Source organism: Ursus maritimus, unplaced genomic scaffold, assembly GCF_017311325.1.
Source record: "Ursus maritimus isolate PB19 unplaced genomic scaffold, ASM1731132v1 scaffold_35, whole genome shotgun sequence".
Taxonomy (NCBI): Eukaryota; Metazoa; Chordata; class Mammalia; order Carnivora; family Ursidae; genus Ursus; species Ursus maritimus.
The window spans coordinates 10,436,921-10,449,557 of NW_024426119.1; the positions used below are offsets into that span (position 1 = coordinate 10,436,921).

Here is a 12,637-nt window from a genome sequence, read left to right on the forward strand (position 1 = left end):
CGACCCTGTGATCATGACCTGGACCAGAATCAAGAGTTGGACACTTAACCTTTAAACTGAGTCACCCCGGGCACCCTGGTGTTACTTATATTTTTATTAGATCGTAGGGTATGATATTTTAGAAGTTGGTGGGAAGATTACTTGGGATAATGTGTAAAAGTCAAAGCAACCTTTCGCTTAAAATGTTGGTTTCTTATTTTAATCCCCTAGAGACTTGGACCAAGAGATTTTTCTTGTATAAGCTGGGCACATTTTGGTATGCTAGGTTTAATTGTAATAACCCTTGTTATTTTTCTCTCATAGTTTTATATGTGGCACTCATAAAAGATGAGGCTGAGAACACGGAAAGCTTCTCAGCAATCAAATCAAATCCAAACACAACGCACTGCTAGAGCAAAGAGGAAATATTCAGAGGTTGATGATAGCCTGCCTTCAGGGGGAGAAAAAACAACGAAAAATGAAACCGGCTTATTGTCTTCAATTAAAAAATTCATTAAAGGAAGCACACCCAAGGTAATGGTTTTACCTTGTACTTAGATCATTGAAATTAAAGTTTAGGTTGTTTTCTTTAAGCATGCAAAGATGAGAAATCTAATATTGCTAGTATATTAAGGAAATGTCTACATTTTGGTATTATTTTAAGAGTAATAACATGAAAAATACTTAATGGCCATTCAAGAAAACATTCTACTTTTTTTTTTTTTTTAAGATTTTATTTATTTATTTGACAGAGACAGAGATAGCCAGCGAGAGAGGGAACACAGCAGGGGAGTGGGAAAGGAAGAAGCAGACTCACAGCAGAGGAGCCTGATGTGGGGCTCGATCCCGTAACGCCGGGATCACGCCCTGAGCCGAAGGCAGACGCTTAACCGCTGTGCCACCCAGGCGCCCCAGAAAACATTCTACTTTTAACTGATCCATTTAGCCTTCTTTTTTTTCAGCATAGTATTATGAAAAGTAAAAGAAATTTTTCCTTATTTTACGTGAGCTGTTTCTCTCACTTCCATTTTTTTTCATTTCAAAGAAAAGTTAAATTTTCTTGTTAATATTATTAATACAGTGTCTGATTAGGGAGATGATTTCTCTCTCTGAATCCTAACACTTTACAATGACAATATATTACTTTATTCAAAAGGGAAAAAAGTTATTAAAGAAAAAATAGACACTGACTAGGAGTCACATGCTCCACATTATACTTTGGACCAGCTTGATCTCAGGAAGCTCAGTTACCCCTCTGAACCTCAAGAAGACAATAAAATGGGACTAATTCTAACTGGTTTATCTGTCTCAGAGTTGTTTTTACACTAGATGGCAAACAGAACAAGCAGTTTGAGAAATTTTAATGTAACTCTATAAATAGTGTTATTGTCATTTAGTGTATATATTTAATGTAGACATTAATGAAAAATACAAGATTTTGGTTAAAAAAAAAGAAACTTAATAGATGGGTTTTTCCTATGTCTTCTGACTTCTGTTCATATTCTTTTGATCTGGGCATTCTTCTGTTAATGTGGCACCATCGCATAGCATATCATGATTTTTTTCTCCTTTAGTAGTAAGATGTATCTTTGTTGGTTAGCAGATTTTTGCCCATGTCAGCTACACATTCAGGGTTTTCCTATAGAAATGTCTGTCAAGTTTCTTTCTTTTTATTTTCTTTTTATTTTTTTATTTACTTATTTATATTTTTAAAGATTTTATTTATTCGTTTGAGAGAGAGACAGAGCACAAGCAGGGGGAGAAGCAGAGGGAGAGGGAGAAGTAGGCTCAGAGGGAGCAGGGAGCCCGATACAGGGCTCCATCCCAGGACCCCGGGATCACGACCCAAGCTGAAGGCAGATGCTTAACCGACTGAGCCATCCAGGCGCCCCCTTTTTTTTTTTTTTAAACCAGAATCTTGCATTTTTCATTAATGTCTACTTAAATATGTTAAATAAGATAGGGCTACTAAAAACCTGTTTGCAAACTAACGTCTTATTCACTAATTTTGGGGGACGAGAGTTTTCCTGCAGCTTCAGATTCATTTAATTGTATTATTAATCATCCAGATTTTTTTTATTGTATTCTATAAGGTTATTATGAAAATTAGTATTGTAACGTCTTGCTAAAATCAAGGTATACTGTTTTTTACCCCACCATACTAACCCTATGTTAGAAGTAAATTAAATGATCAGCTTGTCATGTATTATTCCTACAAGCTTATACTGGCTTCTGGTTGTTATTTCTTTCTTATCTCTTTGTCATTAAATCATCTCTTTGATAATATATTCTAAAGTTTTATTGAGAATCTGTACAATGCTTGCTTATGTGTAGTATCTTAAGTACAGTGTTGTCTTTTTCAAAATTTGGGTAGGGGTTGGCAGGTAATGTTTATTGAGTATATTTATTAGGTGCCTTGTATTTTGTATCTCCTTAATTCATATGACTATCTTTTGATAGTTAATAGAAGAGAAAAATTTAGGCTAAGTGAATTTAGGTAACTTGCACATGTCAATAACAACAGTAATTGTAATAAATGTCCAGGATAGAAACAAACAATAAAGAACAAATTGAACAGTAATTACTATCCATTATTGAGCAATTAGTATGTGTCCTACACTGTTCTCAGTGCTTTAAGTGTAATAACTTCTTTAAGCTGTACGAACCATATGAGGTTGGTTCTGTCATCTCTATATTACAGATAAGGAAACTAAGACACAGGAAGGTTAAATAACTTGTGCAGGGTTACTTAGCTTTAAGTGGCAGCGCTGCAATTGAAATCCAAATACCCTGGCTTCAGAGCCTACACTTCTAACCCACTGTGCACTTTTGCCTCTACAGTAAGTGACAATGCTGAGATTTAAACCCAGGTACATTTGACTCTGATACCTGTGCTCTTTTTCCTATACCATTTTGTCTCAAAGTAGCTAGATACTGTCTTAATAGCATCACCTATCTCGTGTAAGGATTGAAATTTCTTCTTGATGAAAGCAAGTAAGAGTTGCATCTCTTATACTGCCTTCCCACTTTGTCATATATTTATATTCTATCATCATTTCCAAACTTCCTGAAGCTTATTCTTTTTATAGGAAGATTTCCCCCCTAGTACTTTTTGCATATATCTTCATCGTCTTTAGTCTGACTGGATGATGAACTACATTTCTTATCTCTACAAGTGTCCTTTTAAAAACCAAGTCAGTTAGACAACTCCCTGTGCTGCCTTTTTTGTTTCTTTGGTACCCTTCCTTTTTGTCTGCTTTTGGACTTTTAAAGTTATGTGGCTAGAATTGAATTTTTTAGACAAACCTTCTTGCTCTCTCTTTTGAGCTATGGTTCTTTCTAAGGTATCTGACATTGCTTTCATGCCTGTTTCAGGAGTCTGACTTTTGAAACTTGCTCTTCTCGTATCACCCTACTTTTTTGCTCTTCTGTTACTGTTATGATTTCTAGGATCATTGGCTCTTGGTGCTTGCCATTTTACCATCACTGACCCATTTTTATATTTTTATACTGCTAACAAGTTTTAATCTGTATTCTGGTCTTAATTTTGTATAAATTAGCCATGAAAGTATTTAGGTAAACCAAAGATAGTTTGTTAATTTATGAATATAAGGATGTGTATTAGTTTGCTAGGACTGCCATAAGAAAATACCAAAGACTGTGTGGCTTAAACAACAAATTTTTTTACAGAATCTAGAAGTCCAAGATCAGGGTGACAGCAGGTTGGTTTTTTCTGAAGCCTCTCTCCTTGATTTGGATGGCTGCCTTCTTGCTGTGTCCTCCTGTAGTTGCCCGTCAGTCCTCTGTGTTGTCTGTGTTGTAATCTCTTCTTGAAAAGATACCACTCATAATTGGATTAAGGCCTACCCTAATGACCCCATTTGAACTTAATTACTGCTTAAAAACCATATTCTAAATATGGTTATATTCTGTGGGTTAGGGCTTCAACGTAAGAATTTGGGAATGGGGGGGTTATGACACAAATTCACCCCATAACAGGGTGAATAAAATCTCTGGTCTCTTTTAAATCAAGATTTTATGATTCAAACATTTACCACTTCTCTGATTTCAGAATTATGAAATTGTCAGCAAGAGCACTTAGGAATTGTGGACGTACAGTCTTTCTGCTTTTAGCATAATGAGTTGTTTTTTTTTTAAAGATGTATTTATTTATTTGAGAGAGAGAGAATGAGTGGGACAGAGGGAGAGGAAGAGAGAAACTCGAGCAGACTCTTTGTTGAGCTCCGGGCCCAGCGGGGGTTGGGGGGGTAGTGCTGGATCTCATGACCCTGAGATCACCACCTGAGTGAAACCAAGAGGCAGACACTTAACTGACTATGCCAGCCAGGCGCCCTAGCATAATGAGATTTCTGATATATATTTGAAGTGAAGGCCTCACAGTTAAAATATATTTGCTTTATATCAGAAAATCTCTCTACACCTTTCCAAATAGGTGGTTACTAGAGTTTTCCCATAACAAAATGATCTTTTCCTTAGTTCTTTTCTAAATACTGTTATGCTCTTGTTGTTGAGAGTCGTCAATTTACATATGGTTATAATTCTAATGAAATAATAAAATCCTACCTGTTATTTATTTGAGAGAGAGTGAGTGAGAGCGGAGTGAGCATGGGGGTGTGGAGGGAGAAGCAAACTCCCCACTGAGTGAGGAGCCGGATGCAGGGCTTGATCCTAGGACCCTAAGATCATGACCTGAGCAAAGGCAGAGTCTTAACCAGCTGAGCCCTCCAGGCGCCCCCGTACCTGTTATATTAAATCAGTGTTTTAAGATCTTTTAAGTATAACCCTTAGAAAGATATCTTCTACTATATTTATACATGTGAAACAAAACTCACCCTTAATATATTTGATGTGTTTGATTTTTCTTTTCTGTTGTTTCTTATTCTCCTTTTAAAGGTGATTTTAGGGGTGCCTGGGTGGCTCAGTTGGTTAAGTGTCTGCCTTTGGCTCAAGTCATGAACCCAGGGTCCTGGGATTGAGCCCGGGGTCGGGCTTGCTTCTTCCTCTCCCACTGTGTGCTCGCTCACTCTCTCTCTCAAATAAATAAATCTTTAAAAAAAGATAAAGGTGATTTTTAATACTTTTAATTAATCTCACGATCGACTGATGGGTTGTACCCCTTGGTTTGAAAAACATGGTTAGATGAAAACTTTGTTGTAACTCTAACCTCTGTACTACTACCAGGCTTCATGGTTTTATTGGGAATTTTCTTCCTTCATTCCAAAGTTAGTATAAGTCAGTCTCTCTAGATGTGTTCTTTAACGATTAGATTAATAAGTACTTTATCATTTATTATGGCATAAAAAATTGGAAGTTCAGATTGGATGGTTGTACATACATAATCATAACGTATACCAGATAACTGCCAATTTACTTATTTTTTCCTGATCTCTAGGCCTTCTATTTATTTTTCTTTACTTACTGCATTAGTTAGGGCCTCTAGTACAATGTTCCATAGAAGTGGTGAGAGGAAACACCTTCTCTTGTTGCTGATCTTAGAGGAAAAGAGTTTGTTTACCATTAGATATGATGTTAACTAAATGTTTTTCATAATTATCTTTTACTTGTTTGAGGAAGTTCCCCTTTAGTCCTACTTTTGCCAAAAATTCTTAACATGTTGAGTTTTGTCAAAGACTTTCCTCCATCCCTTGAGATGTTCTTCAAATTTTCTTTTATTCTTTTAATGTGGGGTAGTGCAGAAATATTTTTTAATGGAAAACCAAACTTGTGTTGCTGGAATTGCTTTACTGTGTGTTTTTTTTTTTAAGGGATTTTTACATCTGTGTTCATGAGGGCTTTGGTCTGTAGTTGCCTTGATTTGTCATATTTTCAGATTTTGGGACCAAGATTATGCTTGGATCATAAGGCAAGTGAAGAATTGTTCCCTCTGCTTCTTACTTCTGAAAGAACTTATATTGGCTTATTATTATATTGGTGTATTATTTTATCCTTAAATAAGTAGTAGAAGTCTTTGTGAGGTAGCTTTTATTATAAATTTGATTTCTGTAATATATATATATACAGGGCTGTTTTGCTTTTGTATTTTTTATTTCAGTTTTGGTCATAGTGTTTTTCAAGGAATTGGTCCATTCATCCAAATTGTTCAATTATTTGGTGTAAAGTCTTGTGATATTTACATAAATATCAATGTCTAATGGATCTATAGTGATGTATCTCTTTTCATTTCTGATATGGATATTTTTGATTTATCTTTGTTTTAATCTGTCTTGTTAGAGCTTCATCAAATTCTTTACTCTTTCAAAGAACCAACATCTGTCTTTAATTTTCTTTTTCCATTTTCTGTTTGATTTTTACTTGTTATTTGTAATATTTTCTTATACTTTATTTTTTTTTTATTAGTTTCTAGAAGGGAGAGCTTAGATCAGGGGTTAGTAAAGTTTTTCTTTTCCTTTTTTTTTTTTAAAGATCTTATTTATTTATTTGACAGAGAGACAGCCAGCGAGAGAGGGAACACAAGCAGGGGGAGTGGGAAAGGAAGAAGCAGGCTCCCAGCGGAGAAGGGAGCCCGATGTGGGGTTCGATCCCATCACACCCTGAGCCAAAGGCAGACTCTTAATGACTGAGCCACCCAGGCGCCCCTAGTAAACTTTTTCTGTAACTGTTTCAGATAAGAAACATTTTAGGCTTTGTGGACTATATTGTGTTATAGCTACTACTCAACTCTTCAGATAATACATAAATGAGTGAGCATAACTTTGGACACTGATTTGAATTTCATACAGTTTTCATATATCATCAAATTACATTGTTCTTTTGATCCTCCTTCCCTTCCCCTCCATCCCCGTTTACAAATATATAAAACCATTCCTGGAGCTCCTGCCTGGCTCAGTAGTCAGTAGAGCACATGACTCTTGGTCCTGGGTTCATGAGTTTGAGCCCTGTGTTGGGTGTAGAGCTTACTTAAAAAAAGGAAAATCTTTGAAAACAAAAACAAAAAAAAACCCATTCCTAGCTTGCTGGATATACAAAAACAGCTCGCTGGAGTTGGCTTCTGGACTGTAGTTTGCCAGCCCCTTGCTTAGATCATTGATATTACACTTCCCCCTCCCCCAGTATAAGTTCTAAAGCTGTGAATTTCAAAGTACTGTTTTCCCACACATTCTGATATATATTTTTTAAGTTTTTATTTTAATTTCAGTTAGTTAACGTACACTGTTATATTAGTTTCAAGTGTACAATATAGTGATTCACCAATTCCATACATACATCACCTGGTGCTTATCTGAATATGTTTTTATTGCCTTTTTTGTGGGTGTGTATGATTTATTCTCTGACTCATGGATTATTTAGAAATGTGTTATTTAATTTCCAGATATTTGGGCATTTTTTAGATATTAAAATTGTTTTATAATTTAATATCATTGTGATCTAGGAATATACTCTGTATGATTTCATTTCTTTGGTATTTTTTGATATTTTCTAGCATATAGTGTATCTTGGTGAGTGTCCCATGTGTATTTGAAGAAAATGTGCATATTCTAGATTTAGTGCAGTGTTCTATAACTATTAATTAGATCAAGTTGGTTGATAAGATTTCAGTCTTCTATCTCTTAAACTTGTTTATCAGTTACTAAGAGAGGGATGTTAAAATCTCCAACTATTGTGACTTTGCCTTTTAGTTCTGCCAGTTTTTTCCTTTATTTTGAAGTTCTCTTGTTAGGTGTATACACATTTGTGATGAGTATAAATTGTTCTTGTTAACACTGTGAAATGTCTGTCATTATCGCTCGTAATGTTTGCGTTGAGGTTTACTTTGCTTAATAGTAATATAGCTGCATAACTTTCCTAGCATTTTCATGATCATAGTTCTTTCCCTCCCATGTATAAATATACCCCGTGTATTTATATTTAAATTGACATGTTTAGTTAGGTTTTTCTTATCCTGCCTTCTTTTTGGCAAACTAATTACCTTTTAGAATTTCATTCTATCTCCTATATTGACTTTAAAAATTAACTTCTTGAGTTATAATTATACACAACAAAACACACCTATTTAAGGTGTATATTGTCACGAATTTTAACACATTTGTATACTCATGCCCAAAAAGTATCCTTTCAGTCTTTGCAGACAATTTCACAGCATCATCCTAGACAACCATCAATCTATTGTTATAGATCACGTAAATTAGAGTTTCATATGATTGTAGTCATACAGCATTTCTTGCATTTTTCACTTAGCATAAAGCTTTTAAAATCACTTGTGTTACTGCATGTATTTATTTATTCACCCCCTGCCCAGAATTCTATTGTATGAGTATACTGCATAACATAATCTGTCTATCCGTTTGGATAGTATATGTTTTTTGGCTATCGTGAATAAAGGTGCTATGAACATTTGTGTTGAGTCCATGTGTGGACATATATATAAGTTAAAGTCGGATAAATCACTAAGATTGGTATTGCTGGGTCATATAATGTATGTTTATTTTTTTGTGGTAGCTTTATTGAGACATAATTAGCATACCATAAAACTCACCCCTTTACGGTATAAAATCCAGTAGCTTTTCATATATGCACAGAGTTCTGCAGCCGTTACCACAATGAGTTTTACACCACTTAAATCATCTTCAGTGGCTTTCACCCATCAACTGTCCCTTCCTCCCTCACTCTGAGCAACCAGTAGTTGACTTTCTGTCTATAGATTTGCCTATTCTGAACATTTCATATAAATGGAATTCTACAACATATAGTCTTTTATGTCTAGCTTCTTTCATTTAGCATGTTTTCAGTGTGCATTTGTGTTGTAGCATATATCATTTCATCATTCCTTCTTATTGTGAAGTAATATTCCATTGCATGGATATACTCCATGTTAACAGTTGATGGACATGTAGGTTGTTTCCACATTTTGGCTCTTGTGAAAATGACTGGTGTGAAAATTCACATACAAGGTTTTTTGTGGAAATCTATTTTCATTTCTCTTGAGCATATACTGAGGAGAGTTACAGGATGATATGATAATTCTGTGTTTTGCTTTTTAAGGAATTATAGATTGTTTTCCAAAATGGCTGCACATTACAGTCCCACCAACAAAGTTGAGGGTTCCAGTTTCTCCACATCCTCAACAATACTTGTTTATTGTCTTTTTAGTTTTAGCCATCTTGGTGAGTGTGAAATGGTATCTTACTGTGGTTCTGATAATACATTTTCCTAATGACCAGTGACACTGAGCACCTTTTCATGAACTTGTTGGTCATTATAACTTCTTCAGAGAAATGTCTTTTAAATCCTTTGCCCATTTTAAATTGGGTTTTGGCTTTTTGTAATTGAATTCTAAGACTTCTCTTTTCGACACAAGTCCTTTATTTGATATATGATTTGTAGATATTCTCTCCCATTCTTTCAGACCCGTTTGAAGCACAAAAGTTTTAAATTTTGACCAAGTTCTGTTTGCTTATTTTTGGTTGTTGTTGCTTATATTTTTGGTGTCATATCCAAGAAGCTGTTGCCAAAATCAAGGTTTGATAAAGTTTTAGCCCTGAGTTTTCTCTAGAACTTTTTTCTTATAAGCTTCTAAGTTTTTTTCTTATAAGTTTTACAGTTTTAGTTCTTATGTTCAGCTCTTTCATCCATTTTGAAATAATTTTTGTAGGTGGTGTGAGGTAAGCGTCTCACTGTATTTTTTTACATATTAATAATATCTTTTGATCCTAGCATCATTTGTTGAAAGACTGTTTGTAGGTGGTGTGAGGTAAGCGTCCAGCTGTATTTTTTACATATTAATAATATCTTTTGGTCCTAGCACCATTTGTTGAAAGACTGTTTAACTTTTAAGAAACTGCCTAGTTGTTTTTCAGAATATTTGTACCATTGTACATTCTATCCAGCAATGTGTGGCAGTTCAGTTGCCCACATCCCCAGCAATATTTGGTATTGTCAGTCTTTAATTTTAGTCTTTCTACAGGGGTGGGGTGGTTATCTCATTGTGTTTTTATTTTGCATTTCCCTGATGATTGATGAGGTTGAATATCCTCTCAAGTGCTTATTGACCATACAGGGATTTTCTTTTGTGAACTGACAGTTCAGATATTTTCCTCATTTGTGGGGGGTGACTTCTTAACTTTTTTCTTGTGATTTCATTAGTAATCCCTCTTGAACAAGTGATTCTTAAACTTTTTGATTTCAGGTTCCTTTACCTTCTTACACATGATTGGAAACCCTAAAGAACATTTGTTTATGTGGGTTATATCTATCAAAATATATCTCATTAGATATTAAAATGGAGGAATTTTGAAAATATTTATAATTGTAATTATAAACTCACTGAATGTTGATACAGATAACATTTTATTTTTTTATTTATTTTTTATTTTTTAATAATAATTTTTTATTATGTTATGTTAGTCACCATACGGTACATCCTTAGTTTTTGATGTAGTGTTCCATGACTCATTGTTTGCATATAACACCCAGTGCTCCATGCAATATGTGCCCTCCTTAATACACATCACCGGCCTATCCCAGTCCCCCACCTGCCTCCCTCTGAAGCCCTGTTTGTTTCCCAGAGTCCATAGTCTCTCGTGGTTCATTCCCGCTTCTGTTTACCCCCTCTTCATTCTTCCCTTCCTTCTCCTACTGATCTCCCTGCTATTTCTTTTTTTTTTTTTTAAAGATTTTATTTATTTATTCGACAGAGATAGAGACAGCCAGCGAGAGAGGGAACACAGGCAGGGGGAGTGGGAGAGGAAGAAGCAGGCTCATAGCGGAGGAGCCTGATGTGGGGCTCGATCCCATAACACCGGGATCATGCCCTGAGCCGAAGGCAGACGCTTAACCGCTGTGCCACCCAGGCGCCCCCTCCCTGCTATTTCTTATGTTCCATAAATGAGTGAAACCATATGATAATTGTTTTTCTCTGCTTGACTTATTTCACTTAGCGTAATCTCCTCCAGTCCCGTCCATGTTGCTGGAAATGTTGGGTAATCGTTCTTTCTGATGGCTGAGTAATATTCTATTGTATATATGGACCACGTCTTCTTAATCCATTTGTCAATACAGATAACATTTTAACTATTTCCTAAAAACAAAAAGAAAATTAGTAGGAAGCATGACATTATTTATAATTTTGCAGATGTCTTTAATGATGGCTTCATACATAGTTTGTTATTACGAAAGCATTTAAAGAAAACCATACTCACATGTATTTGTTAAAGGGAGGATTATTTTAATATCCTTTTCAAATAATTGTGGTAGTCTATTGATGCTATACTGAAACTTGACAAATGTAGTTTCTTAGGTTCTTATTCCAAGGTGGAATTTGAAAGTGCTGCAGTGATGTTTTTGTTAGTTTGTCTTGCACCTGGAATAAATGTTGCAGTATGTGTGGTTTTCTAACACTATGCACTGGTTATTTAGAAGATACTGGTTCACTGAATTATGTAGATCTTCGACATACTGATATATTTTGTCATTTAGTATTTAAAAATCACATTTGTGAACATCCCCATTGATCTCAGTAGGATAGTTTGTATTTATTTATTTATTTATTTATTTATTTATTTATTTGATAGAGTGTGTGAGGGAGCTGAGCAGGGGAAGGGAGGGGGAGGGGAAAGAATCTCATTGCTGCGTGCAGAGCGCAATGCGGAGTTTGATGTCACAACCCTGAGATCATGACCTGAGCTGAAACCAAGAGTCTGGCTCTCAACCGACTCACGCACCCAGGTGCCCTGCAACAGGATAGTTTTTAAGTACTGGGAAGCTGTCAAGCTCATGGTGCTGGGTCCAACTTTTCTTTTCTTTTTCTTTTTTTTTTTTGATTTCGTTTATTTGACAGAGAGAGCACAAGCAGGGGAGCGGCAGAGGAGGAGGGAGATGCATACTCCCCACTGAGCAGGGAGCCCAATGCGGGGCTTGATCCCAGAACCCAGAGATCATGACCTGAGCCCAAGGCAGCCGCCCAACCGACTGAGCCACCCAGGCGCTCCTGGGTCTGACTTTTCTAAAATTACGATTTTTGCTTGAAAGCGCTGACATTTTATTGTTGGCAACAGAAAGTTTTTCTTGGAGTGATAACTTGCTTTGTTCACTTTTCAGAAAACATCTACTTCAAGTAGAAATAGTTTTCCATTGCAAAAGTGGTCTAAGTCAGCTTATAATAACTCAATCACTCAGATGCTTTTTCTTTTTCTTTTCTTTTCTTTTCTTTTATTTTATTTTTCCTTTTTTTTTTTTTTTTCCTTAGGGAGTGAGGGGCAGAGGGAGAAGGAGAGAGACTCTTAAGCAGGCTCTGGGCCCAGCACAAGCCCTGAGCGGGGCTTGATCTCATGATCCTGAGATCATGACCTGAGCTGTGGTTAAGAGTTGGATGCTTAATGGACTGAGCCACACAGGTGCTCCAACTCAGATGCTTTTTCTCAAGACAATTGTGAAAGCACAAGTTTGCAGCAGTAGTGTTTTATTATACTAACCATCCCATCATACAGAATGTTAAGACATATTTAAGAGTTGAGATTTAATTAATTTTACAGCCTCATCAGGAACATTCTTAAGTCAAACTGGCTTTTTCCTCCCTGCTAGGGCATGGCAGTAAATAATACAGTGACTATTGGGTGTCATTGCCTTAATTTGTGCTAAGTGACAGTAGTTATATCTGTCTATGCTTTTGTATAGTCAGCAC

General features: G+C 35.8%; 1 protein-coding gene across 3 annotated transcripts in view; it reads left to right on the forward strand.

Moving 5' to 3' along the window:
• The window catches only part of CTDSPL2 (CTD small phosphatase like 2), an 82,320-nt gene that overhangs the window by 27,694 nt on the left and 41,989 nt on the right, over positions 1–12,637 (forward strand). For all 3 annotated transcript variants that reach the window (XM_008702141.2, XM_040620531.1, XM_008702142.2), the window contains exon 2: positions 304–513. In XM_008702141.2, the coding sequence (XP_008700363.1) occupies positions 328–513 (186 nt within the window). In that variant the 5' untranslated portion in view covers positions 304–327. The remainder of the gene's footprint in view (positions 1–303; positions 514–12,637) is intronic.